Genomic DNA, 26,498 nt, shown 5'->3' on the forward strand with positions numbered 1-26,498 from the left:
CTGCTGACCTAATAACGTAAGTCAGCTCTCAACTTCTTCCTTTCACTCTCTTTTCTAAACTATCACCAACTTCTGCATTTTCTCACTCGTATCTGCCGCCAGTGCTGTGTCATCAGCAAACTCCAACCGACTCAGTTTCCAGGCCCTTTCATGCCCAACAGATTGCATACTCTGCCCTCTCTCCGAGAGTCTCTGATTAACCTTCCTGAACTCCCCATCCATAAGCAATTCGAACAAGCATGATGGCATCACAGACTCCGCCGTAGACCAACCTACGCTTGGAACCATTCGCTCTTCTTTATTTCTAGCCATACACATACCCTACACAAGATACTCACTCCATTTCCTCTTCACTCCTTGACTACTTGTTACCACTTCCCATTTTCCCCGCTTCACCGATGTTCCTATTTGTTTTGATGTTTTTGCACATCATTTGCCTCCTGCCTAAACAACTTATTTTCCCTAAAGTTCACTGATACTTACATACTCTTAACTCTCATTTGCCCTCTTTTTCAACCCCTGTAAATTCCCCATGACCTCCTGCCGCTTTCTCTTAAACATCCGCCAGTCATTTGCATTCCTTGCCCTGTGAATACCGCCCAAACGCCTCTTCTTTCTCTTTCACCAGCAACGTTACTTCATCCCACCATTCACTACCCTTTCTAATTTGCCCTCCTCCGACCTCTGGTCCACTGATGATGACACACCCTTGACGGAGGTGGCTCTTCACTCGCGTTGTAATCACTTGCAGGCGGAATCCGGTAACACGTACACAGACGCACAAACATATACAGTGTGTGTGTGTGTGAGTGGTGCAGAGATAATACACAAGAGACATGTAAAGAACACTTGCTTTACTGTCCACAGAACTGGTGCCTGTGTGTCATCACATCTCATAAATCATGAGCGAGGCTTCAGTCTTATTACAGTCCCAGACATTACCCTTAGATGGTCACTCGATTCTGTTTAACCGCTGTATTATCTTCTGTTAGTAATTTTGTTACATACAGTAGTAATACCCCGATGCTCTTGTTCACCATTGGTATGAGACAGTCTTATGACCCCTGGCATACACATGACGAGGGGGTCATACAGACATTGTGCTGTATGGGCTGATTACACACCGCGAGTTTCCTTTAGGAAGGGGAATTGGCTGCGCGGCATCTTCACGCATCGTGAATGATAGCCACAGCATAGAGTCAGCCGACGGAATAGTTGCCATTAGTACCTCTCTCTCTCTCTCTCTCTCTCTCTCTCTCTCTCTCTCTCTCTCTCTCTCTCTCTCTCTCTCTCTCTTTCTTTTCAGACTTGCACTGAACGATGTCATGAACCTTTACAATAAGGTTAGAAAGGATCCTAGTTGCCTCTGTTAAGTCCAGGAGGTCAAAGATGCCTTTTAAATCTCCAGCTCTGACCGACCGTGCAGAGGAGAAGATGGACAAGGAGAGGAGGTGGAGGTGGAGGAGGAAGAAGAAGAAGAAGAGAGAGACGTGGAGAAGTGGGAGTAGGATGGAGAGTAAGAGGAGGACGAGGGGTTAAGAGAAGCCTAAAAGGAGGGTACAGTGGAAGGGATGTCAGACCATCCATGAAGGATGGAAAGAGGATAGAAGGATCTGGGATTTAAAAAGAGGCTGGATGGAGAGGAGAGGGAGGTATCAGACCAATCATGAGGGACGGACGTAGGATAGGATCAGGACGTGGGAAAGCGACACAAGAACCAAGAAGCGAAGGATGAAGGATCCCTGATCATCACCCTGAGAATCAGGTACATCATCCTAAACCCTAATTAGACGTAAGGGATCTTGCATTACTGATCAGCTGGACGTCATCCACGTGTGAGCCTCACTAGAGCCGGATGTCTGGGTGTGTGTGGTCCCCCAGCTACAAGTCCTGTTGAAGCTGGTGATCCCTAGGAACGGGTGGAGGAAGAGAGGGATTGGGAATGGGGGAGGATGGAGAATGTAGATAGGGAAAGAAAGTAGGGGGGGAAGGAAAAAATAGAGGGAGATATCGAGATGAAGAAGAAGGCTAAAGAGAAAAAGAAAAATCGGAAGAGCAAGAAAAAGAAGGATACGATGTTACAGAGGGAAAGGTGAAGAATGGGAGAAAAATAGATAAGAAAGTAGAGAGGCGGAAGGACAAAGGGACAGAAAATATAACTAGATAGCGAGGGAGGGAAATTAATAAAGCAGATAGCGAGGGAGGGAAATAATAAGCAGGTAAAGATAACGGGGAAAAGATAGAGAGAGAGGCAAGCGATTATCCAGTGAGAGTGGATCCCGCAATATTAGAAGGACCTCACAACAGCAAGGCAGTAAACAGCGGCTCCTCCCATCCCTTTCCAGAGGACCACTACCCACCTCTCTCTATCCCCCCACCTACCCGTCCCTCTGCCATCCTCTACCCCTCCCCCAAGTCCCAGCCTTCTCGTTCATTCCTCTCTCATCTCACCTTCTGAGAAATGTCGAAGTCTTTCTTTAAGGAAAGTCCCAGAATCCCCGCTAATAATTTGAAAATTTTGGCGACCTACATCTGGCAATGTGCGGGACGGTGAGTGCAAACTAACTTCACCTGTAAATCCACCCGCTGGAGGGATGATAATACCTAAGCCAGTGTCCATACACATCTAGCTCACGGGCAATACCCCCAAGTAAAACTACGGCTACCCTCTTTATATGTACTGGCTGCAGAGGTGATGATCCTCTGTCCCTCTCTCTCTACCTACTTCAGTCTGAGGAACCTTCAAGCCGCCTCTGCAGCACTGCGTCACCAGGAATCTCTGAACAGCAGAGTAAATCGTCAGGGTCTCTCGATGTGGCATCCCTTAGGTCTCCCTCCAGATCACTGGGTGTAGACTGAAGACGAGGAAGATGCGGAAAGATCGGTAGAGAAATAGAGAGACACTTAGAGACGAATAGAGAATGGTGGAGAGATTGAGAGATTCGAGAAATAGACACATAGAGACGAATAGAGAATGGTGGAGAGATTGAGAGATTCGAGAAATAGACACATAGAGACGAATAGAGAATGGTGGAGAGATTGAGAGATTCGCTGCTGTTACGGTGATTATATCATGAGATCGTAACTCGTCTCTGAGAGGCTAGGAACCTAAGAAAGACTTATTTTCCCTGACTAAGATGGATGTCCCCGCCAGACACCGAGTCCCATACTCGAGCGCCTGGATCGTTTGACCAGAGAGCAGACGCGCCCTGAGAAGCGCATACTTTAGATGTACAGTAAAATGGAGCCCCAGTCTGGCTATGCCTCTGCCGGACAAAGTCATCTTAAGAGCTGCAGTTTTTGTTTACTTAATGATTATCAGTTGAGATTACCGAATAGATCCGTCCTCAGTTTCTGGTCTGTATTTCATCTGGAGTTCCATGTTACTTTGTATTCAATTTCCTCCTCCTCCTCCACCTCCTGCAGCCGTGAGTCTTCAGGTCTGTTAGTGCTAGTACAGAGTGGATGACCCATGCTTCACTATACGTGTGGTACGCGATACTCGAAGTCAGTTTTCCTCATCTGGTAAATTTCCGGACCACTTGCGAAAGCTTTCAGTGCAGGACCTATACACCCTCACTGTAGGAGTATAGTGACAAGACCAGAACTCGAGATAGAAGTGGTTTCAGTCTGGTCAAAGGCAGGTAAAGAACCTGAGGTCTCGTACAACCATTTCACCTGGATTTCCAGGACGCTACATGACGAGTGATGTTGGGAATGTAGTCACATCGCTATAATTTTTTGCTGGTTGTTGGTGAGGATGTGGTAGATGATGTTGAATGCTTCGTGTCTCAATCAATATTGCTCCCATCATCCTTGCCTTTTGTGGAGGTTTTCCGTAGCTCACGAAAATGTTATGGTTTCCTTAGTCTAACCATGGAGGAGTGGAATTGGATATTTCGATGTGTCTATAGATCGGTAGAGCGATTGACCGTTACGTAACGCACTGTGACGTAAAACTGAATGCAGAAAAATAAAGAAAAATACCATTCGTTAAAAGAGGAGAGTGAAAGTCGAGCCCGTTGGAGAGTCGGCTTTCATAAGAGTGAATTGAACTTCAGTTTCAGGCGACTTCAAACTCAAAGGAACCTCGCCAAAAGGGCTTCAGTCAAGATGATCTTTGATTTTCGCCTCACCAAATGTACCTTATCCCAAATGTCCCTTTGGTATGAAGAGCTCCATTCTCGTAGAAGGGATTGAAGATTTATCCTGACTAACACACTCTTTTTTTTTCTTCTCCTTTCGTGACCACCGACTGTGATATGTTGGACAGCTTAGAATAAAATGTTCGGGTTTTTTTTCGTAATGATTTAAAGCGTCATGAGTCACACCTATATCATTAATGAGGAGTTTAGGTAAAAATAATTCTTCATATTCTTTTGTGGCTCTTGTGGATACAGCTGTCCTACTGCTTCTATTATGAGTCCTGTCAATACTACTTGTCAAGTGGAATATAATATTGTTCTTTATCACATTGCTTAGGGTTATTTTTCCATATGAGGTGAATGCTGTTTCATGTTTACGCTACTTGTGTGCAAGCCTTGTGCTTGCTAGGTCATCAACCGTCCCATTGGTTTTTACTATCGAGCGACCTGAACATCATGGGAGGAAGATGGTATGTTCTTCTGTGTCGTAGTTGAGAAAGATTACCAGACACTGGATAAATGATATCTATGCACCTCTTCCTCTGTCAGGGATGAGCTGTATCAAACTGGTACGGTAATTACTCATGGTATACTTACCTGTTGGGGAATGTTTGTTATTTCCAGTGCGTCCTATAGTCCATTCAATAAAGATCGTAGGGAATCAATTTGATGAAGTTCCCAAGTGAACTAGCGAGTTCTAAGGTCCTAAGTTGTTGCCATTCCTCACTCGACCGTGGACATAGGGATTTCCGGGGGAATGTTGGTGACAATGGCGGAGTCAAACGGGTGAGTTGTGGTGTCTATAGACGTGCGTTATGGAGTGCCATAAGTTTGAATGTGTTGATGTAATAGGTTGATTGCGTTGCCAAAAGGAGAGGGAGGAAAAAAGGGGATTTATATCTCCCTTTTTTTTTATTTCCGGTCTATCTGTTGTTCTTCAGAGATGATTGTCTCTCATATCATGCGTTCGGCTTCATCTATACTCTGTCTTTCTTGTCCCTGTTTGCAGTGTTTAAGTGTGGATGATCTTTATAGATAGTTTGAGTAGCGTGGATGATCTTTATAGATAGTTTGAGCAGCGTGGATGATCTTTATTGATCATCTTTAAGATAAACTATGCATTCGTCACACTGCGTCAGTTCGTGTTGCTTGTGGAGGTCTCAATGTTGTTATGAAGTCTATATACTAAGAAGACTCTCGGGGCGACGTAGGTGATAAGTACTTACGAAATATACAGAATATCGAAGGTTTCCAGCATGGCGGGAAGGTGCAGCTGTCTCGATTGCTTGAGAACAAGTCTTCTCTGTCGTGTTAGATATTGTCCATACTTCTCCTATTGGGACTTGCGTCAATAGTCTTCATCATCACGTATCTTGATATGATGGTTGATGGTTCAGGAGTTCCTCAGTGTTGATACCTGTGCACCAAGTCACACGGAGAATCTTATGTTTAGTAGATTTTTTTCACTCATCTCTCGTTGTCTCAACTTTTTTTCTGGGTTTTTTTCTTACAAGAAACGTCAGATGATATTGTTCTCGCGGTTTACAGAGAAGTCCCAAAATTCGGTCCATTCTCTTGCTGAATATAATGTTTGATGTATGTACGAAGCATTGCTTGACCTATCATGCTTCTAATGACAAAGGAGCACATAACCATCATAGAGCTGCATCTGACTGGTTTTAAGAATACGGGTTAAAGACGCGGAGCATCGCTTCCGTCTTGATATCGATCCATGAAGAGCAACACACTTTGAGTAGGAGTTCTTATGACTAGCTTCCATGAAAGAGTACTTATGCTCTCTACAGGAATTCAGTGATTGAGTTATAACACAAGTATGACGCAAGGATCTTCCTCTTTGAGAAATCTCTTTTGTGTCTCTGCTCCTACCACACTAATTCAAGGAGCGTGTGTTCTTTTCCACTATCACAAACAAACTCATTAGGACCCAATGGGCTGTTGATGTTTGTATTCATCTGTACTCATGTTACAGAACACTTTTGTGTGCAATGACTTCGTAAAACCTTGGCTCCTTATCTTGATGTCTGACCAATCGTTATGTTTTTTTTTTTCAATTACGCCCAAGGAAGTCGAGCGTAAACATATTCTCAAGAGGTACAAAAAAAGCTCACCCTTTTTTCCAAGGTCAAAACGTGTACACAAGCCAAAAGGGTTAAGACTTTGAACGCCCCGTGGAAGGGAGGAAGAAAACAAATTACGTTCCCTGGAATCGGAGCCAAACATTATCCTCAGCAGGGCCAAAAGTGAACACACCTTCAGAGTCAACAGTGTCCACAGAGCGTGGGAAAGTTAACACCATCAAAGGAGGGGAGGAAAAAGTGAGCACTTCCTCAGACAACGGAAAATAATCTGCACCTCCACACTCTCCGGACTAAAGAATCTCCCGTGGGCCGAAAAAAAATGAGATGTAAACATGACTCCGAGACAGCCAACCACAGGAGAGACCGCGGGCTCACACAGTCAAGAGTGAAGACCTTCAAGGATATGGCACAACAGTGATACGACAGCAGATATCCTGGCTGCAGAGTACAACATACCCGAGACATCATAAGGCTTCCCTCTTCTCCATGAAGCAGCGGGGTCTTCCCCCCCGTCCAGTACCGACCCCACTAGCCTCCACCCCAAACATGTTCTGTTCCCCACTCCATCCACACACACACACACACACACACACACACACACACCCTCCATAACCAGGGGCTCCTCCTAGTAAGGTCTCCATATTTAATGTCACCGCGCTTTCTGCCCGCCCCGTTCCCATAAAGAAAGACCTGGGTGGAAGGCCTCCTACCTCACCTCTCAGTTTAGTCTATGGTGTTATACAAGCAGTAGTAGTCTCCCACTTGAGATATAAAGCAGCAGGTTGTTTTCCGTGTTTAATATTTGAACGTGAGAGGTAGCAAGCAGCGCCAAGATTTGAAAAGATAAAGTGATGTGAAGGTGGGAGGCGGGAGTGTCGTGAAGTAGATGCAAAATGTGAATTAAGGGCAGAGATGTGGGAGGCTAAATAAAAGACAGGAGAATAGATACAAACAAACATAGAAAAACAAGCAGTATGGGAGTGAATATTGAGCCATAATCCATTCTAAACGACCATGGTCCAATGTCTTTCCAAACGTAATTTTCTAAAGTTTTGACCGAGACTGACCACGAAGACAATCCGGTTTATAACTATCCAAGAATTAGACCACTCGTTCAGTGGACGTTTTAAGACTACGGGGGTGACAGGTCACGAGTGTCCGGGCTCCTGGATGCGTCAGATCGACTGACATCCTCACTCGAGTGAGGCGATCGTCTGAAACCGTCCGTCGCAAACGCAGTTGACTTCAAAAGACATCTGTCTTATGGGATAGCCAGTGTTCGAAATGAGGAGCGTATGAGTTACCGTCATTTCGTTCAATTTACGATACCGTATTGCTACCCTCAACCTTTTACAATCATACAAAGTAGTAGTCGTATTGATTCACACGTCCGGGATTATGAAAATGTGAATGAAGTACACATGAATGTGTAAAGTACACAAGGGTAAAAGATAGCATCTCACCACTTCTTGTTCGAAACAATGACACCAAGGAGGAAACACATTTTGAGAAATGCCCATTGGTCTGGCCTCACATTGGTAGCCCTGTTTTCATGATACTGTAATCTACCGAAGGACCAACGACATTTCTGTCATTTGCCATGATAGATGTTTCCTGATTTCATTTTTCGATTGAAGCAACTCGTAAAGTTGGGCTATAATGGTTGCTACGAAAGGTGTCCTCATAGTGACGCTTACTGTTCTTACACAGTCGTTTATGGTCGTTTCCAAATTCATCGGACCATCTCGGGAAGATATTGTTTTTACCGAGTGTACCTACACAGTCAGGATGTCGGCTTCAAGTGAATTGTTCTGTGATGCACCGAATTGCATCTTGTGTCAGATACTGCACCCTACAGTCGATGAAATAATATCCTCTCTCTCTCTCTCTCTCTCTCTCTCTCTCTCTCTCTCTCTCTCTCTCTCTCTCTCTCTCTCTCTCTCTCTCTCTCTCTATCGACCTAGGTATTTGGAGGGTTAGTGACCGCAGCGCAATAAGCCATCACTTAATGGCTGTCAAATGTCACTCTTGTGGCCCAGGTTGCTCAATTTTTTTCTTTTCCACGCACACTTAGTCTGCTGGCATTCAGTCTACAAACATACGATCTCTTCATCTCGCTCATAACACTAGAGAATACGTACTTCACACGACTCCTTCATCATAAAGCTCTATTTTCCTCCGGTGAGCACTACGCGCTAGCCAGGCCATTTGGCAAAATCTCGCTGTAAATATACGTAAGTACTTTCCTCTCTCAGCGAGAAGCTGTGACTCTGCTAAAATGGTTTACCAATCATAAATCTAAGTATTGATTCGCTACTCTTCCGTAGTTTTCTTACGTCAGATATTGTAGATCTGGTTTGTGTAGAAGCATTTCAGGACGCTTGGAAGTTTAAGCACTCGAAGTCTCAGGGTTACGAGAGCTAACTTCTGCATGAAAGCTGCGCTTCAGTAGAGCAGCTTATTCATGGTTTATTCTGAACGACATTACGAGCCTTGAGCTTCAAGAAGCACCTCTTTATCTTCTATTACTAATGCTTCTGCCGCTACTCCACATCCCTCAGTCTGCTCCTGCCCCTACTACTGTCAACGATGCCCCACCACACACCTAGCACTGCTCCTGCTGCTGTTAGTGTTGCCCCACCACACCCAACACTCCTCCAGATATCTTTCAACATTCCTCTGGCAGAGCTAACAACGCCCCCGACCTCCCACCTCTTTAACCTCTCTAAGTCAGAGGTGTTCGAACGGTTTCCCTTTCAAAACCGTCCACGAGCCTGCTTCTGACGGAACTGACACTCCTGCAGCTCACACTCAACCCCTACCGCAGGCGGTGTTCACCTCCATGTCTCTGCTGCGTGTGGAGTTGGATGAGTCCTCCTCCCACGAGACGGTGTCGCTCAACCGCTCCTCCTTTACTGATCACACGGTCGGCTAGTCCACGATACATGGGCCAGCGCTCACCGCTCTACCTCCTCCTCGTCCTCCTCCTACTCGTCTCCATCCCAACCCCTCCCTCGCTCCAGGAAGCCCCCCCTTGTTGCTGTGGTTTATTATTATCATCATCATCACGCTGCCGTGAGTGAGGATGCTGATGCTGGCCGTTTTCGTCGTCGTCCCCCTCCGTGTTCTATACAGTCCACCGCCACAGGGCTGACTCATGTCTTCCAGTCAGTTGGGCGCGCCTCTTTCGTCTCCGTGTTCCCTACCTTCTATTCTTGTTTTTTTTTTTTTTTACACCCAACAATTTCACTTTCCAACCTTTCTTCTAGGGAGATATACGTTGACTGTCTCTCTCCTTCTCATCTCCTGTGTTCACTCTTCGGTCGCTGGTCTCTGATTTCCCTCGTTGTTGTCAACCTTGTCTGGTCTTAACTGCAACCGACATTCCCTCCAGCATCATAGCACTATAAGCACAGATTCTATCACCGCCTCTGCCTTACATAGATTCTCGTTACCGCTTTCCCTTCAGTTTTTTTTCCTCTGTTTTCATTGGCATTATACAGTTTTGAGAAATACAATTTTCCTGTTCTCTTGTATTTCCCTTTTAGTGCAAGTAATCTCTCTCTCTCTCTCTCTCTCTCTCTCTCTCTCTCTCTCTCTCTCTCTCTCTCTCTCTCTCTCTCTCTCTCTCATTCCGCCTCTGTTTAGTTAAAGACTTGCAACGTTGCTACTGTCTTCAAACCTGAACTAACAATGAGAGCGACTTTGACATGGTACATGAGAACAACGAGGACAAAAATGCCCTTTCAGGTCGTTCTGGTGAGGTCTTCCACTCCCGCTTGGAAGACGAAAGAAGTGAGATATATCGTCTGAGATGTGCGAGACTGGACTCTTTTGGTTTATCTCAAGCGATGAAAGCTTTCAATCCTACCTTTTTCTCTCTTTCTTTCTCATCTTAAGAGGATATTCACGAGTATTCTGTCCATCATTCACTCACTCACTCACTCACTTTTAGACGAGGTATAAAGTCCATTAGATATTTTCAGCTTATTAGTTCGAGGAAGGTTTTCGAAGGTGCAAATTTAGCATCAACAGACTTGAGTCTCTAGGCTTTCCCAGTGCATGATGTGTGTGACACACACCTACTCTTGCTTCTCAGAACCTTGATGTAAACAATGCTCTCTCTCTCTCTCCCTTTTCATCAATCTCCCTAGGAAAAGAAAGATTATCTCTAATCACGTGTACAAATGAAACGCTAGAGATGTTTAGGTGGGAGGGAGGGAGGAGTGGGTGTTAATTGTCATCACCTTATGACTTTCTCTTCCCTTTTGATAATCTGAGTTTCTTCTCTTCTTCTGGGGAGTATTTCGGCTAAATTCCCTGCAAGTCAGTTTTCCCCGGGATGAGTTCTTTTGTTGGTTAAGGGGGTCATATGTAAGGTCATGGTAGTTCCTAGGTCTCTTCATTCCCAGGTCATGGCAGTTTCCAGGTCGATGCTTAGGTCAGGACAATTATCAGGTCAGGTCGGGTCTTCTGTCTGGTCAGCCACCAAGACATAGCAGTTTTCAGACAATGAGAATTCCAGGTCACGACATGTCACAGGTCAGGACAGTTTTTAAGTCAGGTTTATTCCCAGGTCAGGTAAAGCTCCAGGTCAAGACGATTCATAAGTTAAGTAGGTTCCCATGCCAGGCCAGTTCACAGTTCAGAACGGTTCCCAGGTCAGGTCAGCTCACAAGGTCAGGTCAGTTCCTAAGGTCAAAATAGCTCCTATGTTTAGGTCAGTTCCTACGTCTTGTCAGGTTCTTCGGTTAGGTCAGTTCGCAGGTCAGGTTATTTGTAACAGCTCCCTCCCGAGTCGCAGCTTTGTCCATTCTGAATTGACCAGTAACAGGATCTTCCATGCGACACGAATGTGTTCAGCAGACACACGAACCCAGCTATTTGAAAGAATGTACGAACGTTCAGTCATGTTGCAATTACGTAAATAATGATTACAGCACACACACACACACACACACACACACACACACACACACACACACACACACACACACACACACACACACACACACACACATATATATATATATATATATATATATATATATATATATATATATATATATATATATATATATATATTGTCGAAATCATCTAAGTCTTCACTGTGTATCCCTCTAATATAAGGTGAGGCTTAGGGGAGCAAGGGATGGTATAAGTTTAGGTGTGGGTGTTAAGGAGAGGTGGAGAGGGAGGAAGGAGAGGGACGGACTGGCCAGAACACTGGAGGTAAATAACATGATCATTTGTATGAAGAAGGTGGCGCTTGTAGAAGGAAAGAGGATGGAGAAGAAAGAGAAGGGCACGAAGAAGGATGGAGTAGATAGGATGAAGCACTAGTGGTAAAGGAGGTAGATAAGAGGGCGAGGAAATGGAGAGGAGGAGGAGGAGGAGGGAGTAAGGGAGATGTCCCTCCTGGGACTCATTTCATCGACAAGTGCCGACTTGGGCATGGATGGCATGGAGGCGACACGCCCTGTGTCGTGCATGGTGTTTCTCTCTCTCTCTCTCTCTCTCTCTCTCTCTCTCTCTCTCTCTCTCTCTCTCTCTCTCTCTCTCCATATATGTATGTGTGTGTGTGTGTGTGTTAACACATCTTCAGAAGACTAGTTACATGGAGATAAGATAGATGAAATAGACCTGACATCTCCCGGATAACATCACTTAGGTAAAACCAGACACAAGGTTGACTTACATAGTACAACGTTAACTCAAGAGCAGTTGTTGAAACTTGATGCACTTTCTTCTATAATAAATGGTTTTAAGAATATACGCTGTGGTAGGAAAGCTGCTTAAAGCAGTGAGAAGTTTTTATCAAGGGTATAAGGCGTGTTTACGAGTAGGAAGAGAGGAGAGTGAATGGTTGCATATGAGGGCTGATATGCAGCAGGGGTGTGTGATGTCCCCATGGTTGTTTAATTTGTTTATGGGTGGGGTGGTGAGGGAGGTGAAATGTAAGTCTTGCAGAGAGGGGCGAGTATGCAGTCTGTTGAGGATGAGAGGGTCTGGAAAGTGAGTCAGTTGTTGTTTGCTGATGATACAACGCTGGTGGTAGATTTGAGTGTGAAACTTCAGAAGATAGTGACTGGATTTGGAGGGAAGGGTGTGTGAACTAGAGAAAGTTGAGAGTCAATATGAATGATAGATATGAATAAAAGCTAGGTTATTAGGTTTAGCAGGGTTGAGGGACAGGTTAGTTAGGATGTGAGTTTGAATGGAGGAAATCTGGAGAAAGTGAAGTGCTTTAGATGCCTGGGAGGGGACGTGGTAGCAATTGAAGCCAAGGGAGAGGATATGAGTCACAGTGTGGGGTTGGGGGCGAAGTTTCTGGGAGCGCTGAAGAATGTGTGAAAAGAGAGATCGTTATCTGGGAGGGTAAAGTGGGTATGTTTGAAGGTACAGCGGTCCCATCAGTATCACATGGATGCGAGGCTTGGGCTATAGATAAGACTGTGCGGAGGGGAGTGGATGTGTTGGAAATGAAATGGTTGAGGACAGTATGTGGTATGAGGTGGTTTGATCGAGTAAGAAATGAAATGGTAAGAGAGATGTGTGGTGATAGAGTGTGGTTGAGAGAGCTGAAGAGGAATTGCTGAAGTGGTTTGTAAATATGGAGAGTATGAGTAAGGAAAGGTTGACAAAGAGGAAATATGCGTCAGAAGTGGAGGGAACAAGGAGAACGGGAAGATCAAATTGGAGATGGAAGGATGGAATTAAAAAGATTTTAAGCGATCGTGTCCTGAACATGCAGGATGGTGAAGGGCGTGAACGGGATGGAGCGAATTGGAACGATGTGGTATGCAGAGGTCGATGTGTTGTCAGTGGACTGAACCAGGGCATGTGAAGCGGCCGGGATAAACCATGGAAATGCCTGTGGGGATCTGGTTGTGGATAGGGAACTGTGGTTTCGATGCATTACACATGACAGCGAGAGAATGGGTTAGAGCTGTTGCGGCCTTTCTTCGTTTGTTTCCTTGTGGTGCTTTGTAAAACATATCACGTGAACTGCTCAGAGTTACCACACGCGTCATAATCTATCACCTACTCGTCGATGTAGCCGCCACAACCTATTTTAGAGCTAACTTAAAAAGCTACAGCAGTAACCATCACTCGGCGTAAATCTCTCTCAATTAACTATAGCTGTCATAACCCATTACGAAGCCCAGTGAGTCTGGTGCAGTTGTCACAGCTTATTATAAAGCTCTGTGGATCTACTTCATCTGCCTTAATCCTTTACTAAGCGCTCTGAAATTACAGCCAGCTGCCGTAATTCAACATGATTTCTTTAATCATATTACATATTTTGCAGCATAGCAGAGACCTCTGTACCTACTACTACTACTACAGCTTTTGAAATGAAATACAGAGCTACCTGAAGTTGCGTCAGGTACTGTAATCAACTACAGAATTCCCTGTGACTACTGTGGCTTCTACGATACGACATAGAACTCTTGGAAACTACTAGAGTTGTCGTGAAACATTATAACAAAGCTACCTAGATCTAATGCAGTTCCCTCAGTCCATCATTGTGCTCCGCTGTCCTCCTCTTGTTCTTGTGCTGCACTCACACACACCTGTCATGGCCGTAGGGTCGAATGCCAAGAAGCTGTAAAGAGAAATACAGCCATAGAGACAAATGGGTGCTTGGTGGGAGGATGTGTGCTTGCGCCTGTGATGCCCAAACCTGAGATACATTGACTGTTTGGTATTCACAACAGCCGCTCCTCGCCCAGCCTACATACCGTGAGGGTCGGGAGATGCAAATTACCCTTCCGTTATTTGCCCTCCCCTTCGTTAACATTTATATATCTTTCAAGGTAGAATTTCATATATATATATATATATATATATATATATATATATATATATATATATATATATATATATATATATATATATATATATATATATATATTCGGTAAGGGGTAGTATCACAGGAGTTCGCCTGTTTGAGGTGATATCGTGAGTGAAAAGTTACCTTCTGCCAAGCTCTATCATCGGAGTACAGTTCTGTCAAAGACCTCTTCTCCCAAAAGGAATCCATCCTACCCTGCTACTGACTGCAGCGTTGCCTCAAAGCTTCTGGAGTCATTGAAGAAGGGGTCTTGGGTTTACATGACGATGAAGATACAATCACTTGCGTACAGGAAGAAAGACGAAGGAGAAAAAATTTAGAATATCTGTAAAATTGTTCCCGTATGTGCACCACTGAATCTTACCTGGTATAAGTAACTACTAGCTAACATTAGTTATTGATAACCACTTATTAGCTGTCGGTAGTTATTACCAATTGATTGTTAGAAAATAGTATTCATGTTCAGCATTTACACTGATAACAGTATTGTGTTTGCATGGTCGAATGATCTTCGTCTTGCGCCAGTAACAGCGGCGACCTACATACCTAATGGTCATACCGTCGTGCTCCAAGGTCGTACCGTCGTGCTCTAAGGTCATACCGTCGTGCTCAGGTGGTCGTAACCGTCGCTTTCAACAAGCTAAAGAAACTACACCCAGCTGTATCTGTTCAAAACAAAGGCACAGAGAATGATAAGGAAAGAAAGATAATGCGTTTCCAATCCAAAGGGAGGGAGACATCTGGAAAAGAAGCAACGCGGAACTCCTCCAAATCGTCCCTTCGAAGACTCTCAGACTAGGCCAAAGGAGGAAGGGAGGAGGAGAAGCAGTCTCTAAACAGTGTTGCCAACTCAACCCATTCCTCAGTAGCTGAGCCAGTTTGTTTTTGTGTTTTTTCTTACGATAATCTACTCGCTAGTTCTTTCACAATACCGGGAGTGATTGCCCTGACCTTTAAAGAAATCCCTCTGATAGTATACAGGTGGATCGCTAGGACACAAGACAATGAGATATCTTCTTCGTTCTTGAAAGCAGAAGTTAAGAGGGAGACGAAACCAGAGATATGGAGGCAGCCAGCCAGCCAGCCCGCCAGCCAGCCAGCCAGCCAGCTGTGGCGTGCCAGTCCCAGTGGTGTGTGGTAACAGTGATCGACTCGGTCCGTCGTCTCGATTCATACCCTTATTTATCTTCCATTAGGCCTGGGAGCCGCGAATCTTTCATAATCTTGAGCTGGTGTTTGGGGAGGCGGGGTTTTTTGGGGTTTTTTTTTCTTCACCGTTGAAAGTCATATCTGGCAAGGAGGAGCAATGATCTGGAATTTCTCTTAGATTGCTTTATGAGATTTTTAACCTGACTGATGTGATTGATAAGACATAGCATTTGTCTTATATACAGTGATCTTAGGGTAAAATGATGAGATTTTCCTCTTCTAGGGAAGTTTAGAGTCACTGTATTGTACATAATTAATCATAGTTTTGCATCACACACACACACACACACACACACACACACACACACACACACTGTCGGACCCGCATGGTTTCGAATCTGGAAGTGGCAGTCAGCCCACACCCAACCCATGTGTTCATCCTCCCCTTGGAGCTGGTTGATAAATGGGTACTTGGCTTAGGCTGGGGTGGGTGGGTGTGTCTATATATGTGCATATGCGCACAGATCTAAAGACATGGTACTTACATACAAGGTTAAGGGAGTCCACGGGGAAAATGAAACACGATAAGTTCCCAAGTGCACTTTCGTGTAATTATCACCTCATCAACTGATATACATCGAAGAGACGTAGCTAGGACGCTAGAGCTAGAAGCGAAAGAGCATCAGAGGGAGTAGGTAAAAAGCCATCTCCAGTCACGTGCACACACGCCAGGTAACAGTTTCCCCACCCGAAAAACATTTATGGCCGAAGAAAATGGGATCCTAGCAACCATCGAGATTGGCGTCCCGGCCTCATAAATTATTTTCTCCCACGTCCCACTGATCCTCCCGTCATATTACACCTATCTCTCGCGTGGGACCTTCGTCTTACACTGAAATATACATTCGATCTTGCCGCACGTGACTCTGCCTTCACTCTCGCCCTCGAACTATCGTCGTGGAATGTATAGCGGGCGATGTTTCTAAAATGTATGCGATCGGAATATATTATACGGAAGATTAAAAGGTTTTACGTCCTAAGGCTCAGCGCCTTATGGTAATTTGTATTCCATGTTCTATCAGAGAGTCCGACTCTCTTGTCTTCTATTTATATGGAGTTAGATTTTTCATCTCTTTTTATGTCCGTTTGTGCATGTGTTTCTCTGTTCCTTTGTTCGTGTGTGTGATTACTCTTTGTGTGAGTTTTTACATTCGTGTCGCCCCGTCTCTTAACCTTGTATATATGCATCCAGTCTTTACTCCTTTGTATTTATGCACACACACACACACACACACACACACACACACGCACGCACGCACGCACACAGGTACCCATTTGACGATCAGTGTGTGTGTGTGTGTGTGTGTTTGAGTGCGTGCATGCGTGCTTATGTGTGTGTGTGTGTGTGTGTGTGTTTGAGTGCGTGCATGCGTGCTTACGTGTGTGTGTGTGTGTGTGTGTGTGTGTGCGTGCGTGCGTGCGTGTGTGCTTACGTGTATGTGCTTGTGTGTGTGTGTGTGTGTGTGTGTGTGTGTGTGTGTGTGTGTATATATATATATGATTGCGTGGGTGCTTACGTGTGTGTGTGTGTGTGTGAAAGAGAGGAAAAATTGCGTTTTTTACGTTAACTGAAACGACAAGGACAACTGAAACCCTAATTGATGCCTGTTCATCAAGCATATATATATATATATATATATATATATATATATATATATATATATATATATATATATATATATGTATGTATATATATATATAGGAGAGAGAAAGGGATGTAGGGAGGTTATAACTACAGAGATGTTAATATAAGACTGATCCGTGAGAACGGATAATGAGGTAAACTCATCAACGAAAAATGCCACTTCTTGTTTCTTCATTCAAAGAGGATGAGTGACTTACTATACAGACGTTAGATTTGTCTCAACTCGCCATTGCTACTTAGAGACGCCCCAGTGAGAGAATATTTGTGGGCACATGGGAGAACCCCAGAGAGAGAGAGAGACGCCCCAGAGAGAGAATATTTGTGGGCACATGGGAACACCCTAGAGAGAGAGAGAGAGAGAGAGAGAGAGAGAGAGAGAGAGAGAGACAGAGACAGAGACAGAGAGAGAAAACTGTCAACCCCTAACTTGTGGAAAGCCCCAGATACAGGAGAATGTCAGCTGCTAAGGGTATCGTAGAGATAGGCTACGTTCGACCTCTTCTTCACGACATTTGATCACTGTGAGACCTCGATTACTCTGGCGCCAATATTGCGAATGAAAACAAGAGGAAAAAGAAAATATTTACCCAGCGTAGTTCCTCCTTGAAACCTTTTCGAAAAGAGATAAACCCGCATCACCAAACTTTTTCAATATGTTTTGAAGGCATTCTAGAAACTAATTAAAAATAAAGTCATCAAACTTCATACGGAATGGATGACAGCTTAGTTTTAAAGTTACTAGTTTAGTTTCAACGTTGCCAGTCCCTCAGTGGCTTGGATTCCAAGTGATTCCAAGTTGCGAACCTCGTAGCAGTTTAGATTCAGAGCTGCGTGTTCTCCTTTCGTGGCAACTTAGATTCATAGTTACGTGTCATTGAGCATCAGAGAGAAATAACTATGAGATCTCATGATGATAGGAGCTGTGGACATCCTCATCAGCAAGGATAGAAGTAGTTCCCTTCCGTGGACGAAACATCCTCAGTTCAGAGTGACAAGAGTACATTATTAGCGTCGTTGAAGGAACAACGCATGTGCGAGAAGTTGATACGAGTGTCTTAGAAGAGTGAGGTATTATATAACGTCGACTTTGTAGTGAAAGTTAACCAGCAGGGTAAATGAAGTCGCGACATCAGGCAGTGTGCGTCCATGAGATGGCTAGAGAGATGCAGAGGGGAGACAGCAAGCCTGGGCCTAGAGAGGAATGTGGCCAGGGGGTTCTGGTGAACATGGCCTTCGGGAATGCAATACTTCTGGGGGCAGAGTGGAGTGAAGGCTGAATGTGGACTCACGGTTGTGAATGGACTGATAGTGAGAGTGCGGTGAAAGCGAGGGTGGACTCAGGGTGAGATGAGAATGAGGGTAAGAGTGGATTCAGAGTGAGCATGGCGTAAAGGTCAGAGTGGGCGAAGGGTAACGCTGGTGCAGTACATTACCGAAGCCACGAGTCAAAAGATTTTTCGACATTGTTTATTGTTGATACAGGAGGTACATTTGTGATCTTGACTGGGTACAGAGGAAGTGTGGAATGAATCAGTTTGAGGTGATTGGGAGCATTATCTCTTCCCCATTCATTCCAACCATCATATCCTCCCCTACTACTCCTCTTATACAGTCTCGTTTCCATTACTGTTTTCCAACATGCCACTTCTTCCATAGTCTCCTCCCCTCCCCAACCCTTCTCAACTTAACCACCTTCATACCATCTCCTCCTTACCCATCATACCATCTCTTCCCCATGCATTCCACCCATTCCTGCAATCTGCTCCCTCCCCCAGCGACCACCCTCTCCCCCATCCACACTCATTCCACTCCTTACCCCTGTTCCATCAGTATCCCCCACTCCTCTGCCTTCCCAGGCAAGAGTGCATGTCGCTGCCTCCCTCAGCCGAGACTCCAAGTATTGGAAACCAATATGGTGGGCGGCGGGGTTGGTCAGGGTAAGAGCCATGCCTGAAGCATTATCGCACCTATGGCATGTGTGTAAGTCCGACGACGACCATCATCGCCGTGAACACACTCACGCTATGGCTTCCTCTACCTTGAGTCCGGACTGGGAAGCGAGGAGTGGAGGTAAACCCCATCCCTCGCTCTGCTCACATGTTTTTTTTTTTTTAGGATTCTTTGATCTTGCTGAACTACGTGTCTTGTATAATGCACCGAAACCAGGGCTCACCATCCATAGTCAAGCTCCATAGACCATTCCATGATTTCTTTTGACAGCTTCATATGCCCGGGTTTGGTCCACTGATATTGCGTAGCTCTTGGATTACGGGGGTCAAAGCTGGGTCAAAGGGGATCGGGTATGGTCAGGAAGTAGTCTGTCGCCATGAGTCATGGTAGAACTTGGTTGGTTAAGTACAATTAAAGTATCTAAGACACAAGGTCATGATATCTCACTGTGGGTCATGATGGGCCAAGGGACATGAAAATACATTATACGAATAGATATCAAAGAAACCTGATGGTTTATGATGAGATTATCTGCTGGAGGACATATTTCATTTGTGTTAGAGACAGGATGATAAAGCAGATGGCACTTCTCCAGCAACCACTCCTTCCTGCACAACAGCCGGCAGGAATAGAAGTTGAGAAGGAACACTAATGTGGTATGGAGAGAATTTACTGCCGTGGACATTTTGTTGGGGAAAGTGTGGAAGGAAGAACGCTCCTTACTTTGATTACAGCTGGAAGGAAGCTCAGATGCGAGTGAGGAAAATGTAGTTGATTTTCAAAACAATGAAATCTTATGTTGATCCTCCTGGGAACATGCGCACTCACTGATGATAGATATGACCGAAGTACTTGAAGTAATCGATAGTCCTCAGTCCTCACACTGACAGCATCACGCAGTAATTTTTTCCAGTATCAAATGGCTCTACAGCTGAAACAACCTGTACCCGCGATGCTATTGCATCCCATTTCCTTTCGCATCATACCTCTATTTTTTTGTCTCTAGATTCCTATTTAATGTAAAGAACCTCTTTTTTATGTTGTAGAACTTGTATGGTATTCCGAGAACTTCTATATGATCTTGTAGTTTGTTTATCTTTAGAGAGCAATTTTATTTTTCATTTTCTTAGTCTATGTTCATAAAGCTTATTTCCATGCGACTATGTCTTTGTTGCTGTTCTCTGAATTTGTTCTACATTCTCTTCATCTCCGATCGAGGTTGATGATCAGAACTGAACAACGTATTCTAAGTGAAATCTAACCAGGGTAGAGGGAGGAGCCTAGGAGTGGGTGATGGAGAGAGAGGCCAGGGAAAGATGGTGAGGTTGGTGGAGAGACCAAGGAGAGGTTGGCGCAGAAAGGGTCCTGGGAGAGGTTGGTGGAGCGAGGAGCCGGCGAGGATGGTAAAGGAGAGGCCACGAAGAAGGTGGTAGAGACAGAAGCCTGGGAGAGGTGATGGAGATTGGGGCCAGGGGAGAATGGTTGTGATGGAGGAACCAGGAGTGACTGATGATGACTTGGAAATGGGGTTTTGATGGGTGCAAGTGAGTCGGGGTGAGTCATGGCAAATCGTAGTGACTCGCAAAGGGTTGTGGTGAGTATGTTGTGTCACAGAGGGTTATAGTAATTCATGGAGAGCTACGTAGTGTCGTGGTGGGTACGGTAGGTAAGGTATGGAGAGTTAAGATGAATGACAATGAGTCAGGGTGAATAATGAGCGTGAGTCAAGGGAGTCGGGACGTGCCAGAGGGATTTGTTTTAGGGTCATGATTAGTCGGACATTAAAGAACGAGGTTATTATGAGTCATGATGAGTGATAGCACTCAGAAGGGGATCGATATGGGTCACGATGAATCAGGATATTGAGGAAGGGAGGTCATTGTGGGTCATGATGAGTCGAGGCTTGCCATGTGGGTCAGTGTGGTTTATATGGCGGGTCAGAGGTGGGTCATGGATCATCATGGTTCATGATGGGCTAGGGCGGGATATAGCAGGACATGGTGGGTAACGGAAGGGTCATGGTGGGATGTAGCAGGTCATGGTGGGTCACAGAGGGGTCAGGATGGGACATGGCAGGTTATATATATATATATATATATATATATATATATATATATATATATATATATATATATATATATATCCCTAAGGTGTGGGAGAAAGAAGACTGCCCACGTATTTCCCGTGTGTCGTAGAAGACGACTAAATAGGACGGGAGCATGGGTCTGGAATCTCACCCTCAACTCTTCTTGTATCTTAATTTCATAACGATAGAACAGAGGAAGGAGCCAAGCAAGTGATATTCATCCTCCTCGAGGGCTTGCTCAGGTTGGGGTATCTGAATGTGTGTGTGGATGTAAGCAAGATGAAGAGAGATGAGAGAAAAACCTGGATGTTCTGGCACTGAATGAAACGAAGCTCAAAGGTAAAGGGGAAAAATGGTTAGAAATATCTTAGGAGTAAAGTGAGGGGTTGGCGAGCGAACAAGAGCTAAGGAAGGAGTAGCACTATTCCCGAAGCAGAAGTTGTGATAGTGTGTGAAAGAGTGTAAGGAAGTATATCTAGATTGATGTTGGTAAAGATGAAAGTAGATGGCGAGAGATGGGTGATTATATGATGATTATTAATGCTTATGCACCTGGCCATGAGAGAACAGATCAGGAGATGTGAGTGTTTAGGGAGCAGCTGAGTGAGCATGTCAGCAGCTTTGATGTAAGAGACCGGTTGTTAATGATGGGTGATTTGAAGGCAAAGATGATTAACGTGGCAGTTGAGGGGATGGGATATTCGGTGTTGTGAATGGAAGAGACGAGCAACTTGTTGAGTTGTGTGCAGAAAAAGGGAATACCCCTCACACACACACACACACACACACACACACACAGACACACACACACACACTCACACACACACACATACACACACATACACACACACACACACACACACACACACACACATGTGTCTGTGTATGTGTCTATGTAGATGCCATTCTAAAGAATGGCCAGAACTTGCTACATTCGTTCAGAATCTATTTATTCATCTCTGCTTCGCACAAATATAGATTCAGTAGTCCAACAGTTCCAGCCTTAACTTCAACCTTCCTCGTACGCCCAACTTCTTATCTAACTTGTGTGTGCGTGTGAGAGGCTTGTCTGGACGAAGGACAAACACGCCGGGGACTGATTTTTAAACGAAGGTTGCGCGAACTTTGTCTCGCCGCCGCCAGCTTTTTTTTTCCCACCACCATTCAAAACGAATGTTCTCAACTTATTCGAGACGTGTCTCCATGCTGTTTATACACACACACACTCACACACACACACACACACACACACACAGACACATATATATATATATATATATATATATATATATATATATATATATATATATATATATATATATATATATATATATATGTTTAAGATGTCGAACGAGTTCTGTAGCAAGATAAAGATTGGGTTATAAGGTTGACTTTATATATGACGGTTAGAGAATGGATGAGCGAATGCGTTCTTTCTTAGTCTGTTCATGGTGCTAACTCGCTAACGTGGGAAACGGCGATCAGAAAGAATTGACTCTTTTACTTGCATATATATATATATATATATATATATATATATATATATATATATATATATATATATATATATATATATATATATTATATGTCGAAATATGGAGTTGGTATTATTACCTTTGGATATTTAGTATGAAATCCATTAACAAAACTTCTTGTTGGTAATAATGAGATGAAATATAATGAACTTCATATTAGCCCTTCTTACACGATACCTGTCCTTGGTTATTATCAATTAGCGTTTCGGTTAGACAGACTGGGTACTATCACATTCACGACGACCGTCAAATTCACGATGACCGTCACATTCACGATGACCGTCACATTCACGATGACCGTCACATTCACGACGACCGTCACATTCACGACGACTGTTCATGTTCATAATCGTCATCACTTTCATGAGAAAATGTTTCAGCTTTTAGAGACCACAAGTATTGTTCTCGGGGCTCAGAGGTGACGTACACACTGAGGTATCGTAGCTGTAATGCTAAGAAAACAGAAATCCTGACATCATTCCATATCTTCTTATTTACTTCTGTAGTTATGATAACAGCCTGAGCCTAAAAACCGATCGAAATCGCACGAGCAAAAGAAAAACATCGTCTTCCTTAAAGCAAGCCCCCCCCAGTTCTGAGTGGTCTATAAAAGGACGTTAATATCTGCGTTGGTCCCTCACTCCAACAGCCCTCTGAGGAGGTGGAAGGATGTGCCCCATCGCCCCATCCGCGATCTCTGGGGTTAATCTCAACGTCTCCTCTGTGTTTCCTTGGGCCTCCATATCCGTGTAAAGTGGTCGACACGACCCGTCTTGCGGCTGGGCAAACGTTATGGCCAGCTCGGTCGAGATGTATGGCTGGTGCGGAGTGTGGAGGAGGAGCAAGAGTAAGGTGGTGGTGTCATGCTTTCATCCCATACATCCACGTCATCCACTTAGCTTCCACCTACACTCATTTAACCCTGATTAGTTAATCCTCGCCGTGCATCCATCTTCATCCACCCAGCCACATTCCCCTCTTCATTCACCCGCGTTCACATTCCCTCCACCTGTAATCGTTTTGCCTCCAGCCACACCCTCCCTGCTTCCACCCACACCGTCACCGATCCTCCTTCCGCCCACACCCACTCTGACTCCACCCAAACCCACTCTCTCTCTCTCTCTCTCTCTCTCTCTCTCTCTCTCTCTCTCTCTCTCTCTCTCCAGCCACATCCACTCTGCCTCTGCCAACACCCACGCACTCTCTCTGCACCCACACCTACACCCTCCCACACCCAGTCTAGCTCCACCCACATCCGGCTCTGACCACACCCATACCATACGCTTCGATCGCCACCTCGTCTTTAGACTGAAAGCAGAAATATCTGTCACGGTTTTCCAATAATATCTATCCCATCAGACTTTTCTTTGTACCCAGGATGAAAAAGGAAATGAAAACAAAAGCTCACGGAAGGCCATCGTAATAGAGCTATTGTTATCCCCTCTATTATTAGCCATCCTTTTCAAAAATAATAGTATTATATGCTTTTGTTTCAACACCAGAACGAACATGTTATTACGGGCTGTATTTCATTTATTCATTAAGGTAATCTTCGGTTATGTTATTCAGGAGTTTACTTCTTATTTTCCCTGTAAACTATACCCACCCGAATGTTACTAGTGTAAACAACTGTGTAAACTTGTCCTCGGAACACCAAGTGAACCAGCGGCCCCATATCAAGCTGAGCAGTTTACCGCTACAGAAGCTAAAGCTGCTGGCCCTTGCTTAGCTCACGCAAAGTCGAACACATTAGATTAAAAGTCACTGAACTGACGCATAGCTACAGGAGGTAGATAGGGCTCATTACACCAACGCAGAGCTGAAGGCACTGGTCCTTCTCAGGTGACTGGGAATCAAACGCGTTGGAGCTTGATAAACTGACCTAAAGCTGAACACGCCAGACATTAACCAGCTAAAGCTGAACGTACTAGAGGTGTCGACCTCACGCAAATATGAATATGTATCAAAGCTCTCATTTGACGCAGACCTGAGAGCACCAAAGCTGTCGAAGCTGACGTAAAGCTAAGTCTACTGAAGCTTGTATTCTTATCGAAATCTGTACGTCTTTGAGCCAGGGAACCTTCGAAAGGCTGAACGTATGAAAGCATTAGAGCTGAATAAAAAGCTGAGTGACTTTAAGCTTTTGACCTAACGCGGAGCTCAGCCTATTGAAGGTGTTGAGATGACGTAAAGCTGAACTTTAAGCGACGGGCAACGTACCACGCCTCTTGAGCTGACGCAGACCTGAACTTATCAGACAACACAGCCGAACGTCGTAAACCTCTTGAGTTACACAGAGATGAACATATAAGCGCCGTTGAGCTAACTCTGAGCTTAGCTGACATAAAGGTCAACTTATGGATATTCCTGAACTTAACGTAGATTTCCAGGTGATGACGTGGCAGTCTGTCCACGCCCAACCCAGGTGTTCATCCTCCCCTCAGAGCTGGTCGATAGATGGGTACCTGGTTTATGCTGTAGTGTGTGTGTGTGTGTGTGTGTGTGTGTGTGTATTCAAACCACAGTAAAGACACGGTGTGTGTATTTAAGGTTAAGAGACATAGCAACACGAGTGTAAAACTTTTCCCCCTAAGACACAGATAGCAATCGCATATGTGTGTGTGTGTATGTGTGTGTGTGTGTGTGTGTGATTATGTGTGTCTGTGTGTCTTTTTTTTCAAGGGATGATCAGTGTTACCTCATCTTTATATTGCGTGTGTATCTTTCCATGTCAACCTTCCCTTCTCTCATGTCCGCCACAGCAGCATGCTCCCAGGTGTTAAAACAGTTGCAATGTAGGATGCTTGGTGCAGCCAACATCACCCTAATGTTATGTGTTTCCTCACTGTTGAGTGGTACATGTATGTACATTTTGGATTACTACGCTTACATATATATTCATACGAGCTTTCAAATACTACGCTTACATCTATATTCATACGAGCTTTCAAATGCGTGTATTATGGTCAGAGATATTTAGTTACGTTTATAGGGTGATTATATGTTTAATGTGGATTGCTAAGTGTGTTATCCTCAGTTTGAATGAAGTAGCAACCACGTGTGTGTGTGTGTGTGTGTGTGTGTGTGTGTTCTGTCACATGCATGTCTTTCTTTCCAGGTGTATGAATTATACTGTCAGGTGTTTTACGCTAAGTTTATGTGAAGTTTCCAACCAATGTGTATACCCTATAAAATTGTATACTACCAGTCGTACACAGACTTTTCCATGGCCTATTTGTACACACACACACACACGAACACAAAACTCCTCCTTGTGACACATGTATTAGTAATCACACTCACTCTATCGACCACCATATTCTCATTCATAAACTCCTTGAATTCAAGCACTGATATATATATATATATATATATATATATATATATATATATATATATATATATATATATATGGAACACTTACACATATATGTTTTATTTCTCAAGTCATTCATTCAATTCTCTATATGTATACATGTATATCAATACATACGAACCTAGCATGTTATGTGTAAATATATATATATATATATATATATATATATATATATATATATATATATATATATATATATATATATATGTATATGTACTAAAGGCCGAGCAACACCTGTGTAATTAACCACACGTACATAGGGCCAATGCAACACAAAATTGCTCAGCATCCAGAAACCACTTGTGGATGAAGTAGTTTTTCTGAGATGTTGCTGTGGATGAAGTGATGTTCCCCTTATTCGCGGGAGATGTTGAGATGTTCTGGTCGTTTCAGGAGCCTGACGATGGGATCGAAGTGGTGTCCCGAGCTGGGGTAGGTTGTCTCTTCCTCCTCCTCCTCCTCCTCCCTCCTCATCCCCTCCATCGCTCGAGTCGAGCCGGCTCCTCCAACTCGTTTTCTTTTATATATATATATATATATATATTCATATATATTATTCTCCCCCTCCCTCCCCCATCTAATCATCCTTCCTATT

At 44.2% G+C, this 26,498-nt stretch overlaps 1 protein-coding gene across 4 annotated transcripts in view; it reads left to right on the forward strand.

The window, feature by feature from the left end:
- LOC139764786 (Kv channel-interacting protein 4) overlaps positions 1–26,498 on the forward strand; it is a 737,128-nt gene that overhangs the window by 609,652 nt on the left and 100,978 nt on the right. For 3 of the 4 annotated variants that reach the window (XM_071691804.1, XM_071691982.1, XM_071692025.1), the window contains exon 6: positions 26,297–26,335. The exons of the other annotated variant lie outside the window; for it this stretch is intronic. In XM_071691804.1, coding sequence (XP_071547905.1) covers positions 26,297–26,335 — 39 coding nt within the window. The remainder of the gene's footprint in view (positions 1–26,296; positions 26,336–26,498) is intronic. 4 annotated transcript variants of the gene reach the window in all.

Source organism: Panulirus ornatus, chromosome 1, assembly GCF_036320965.1.
Source record: "Panulirus ornatus isolate Po-2019 chromosome 1, ASM3632096v1, whole genome shotgun sequence".
In the NCBI taxonomy this organism is placed as follows: domain Eukaryota; kingdom Metazoa; phylum Arthropoda; class Malacostraca; order Decapoda; family Palinuridae; genus Panulirus; species Panulirus ornatus.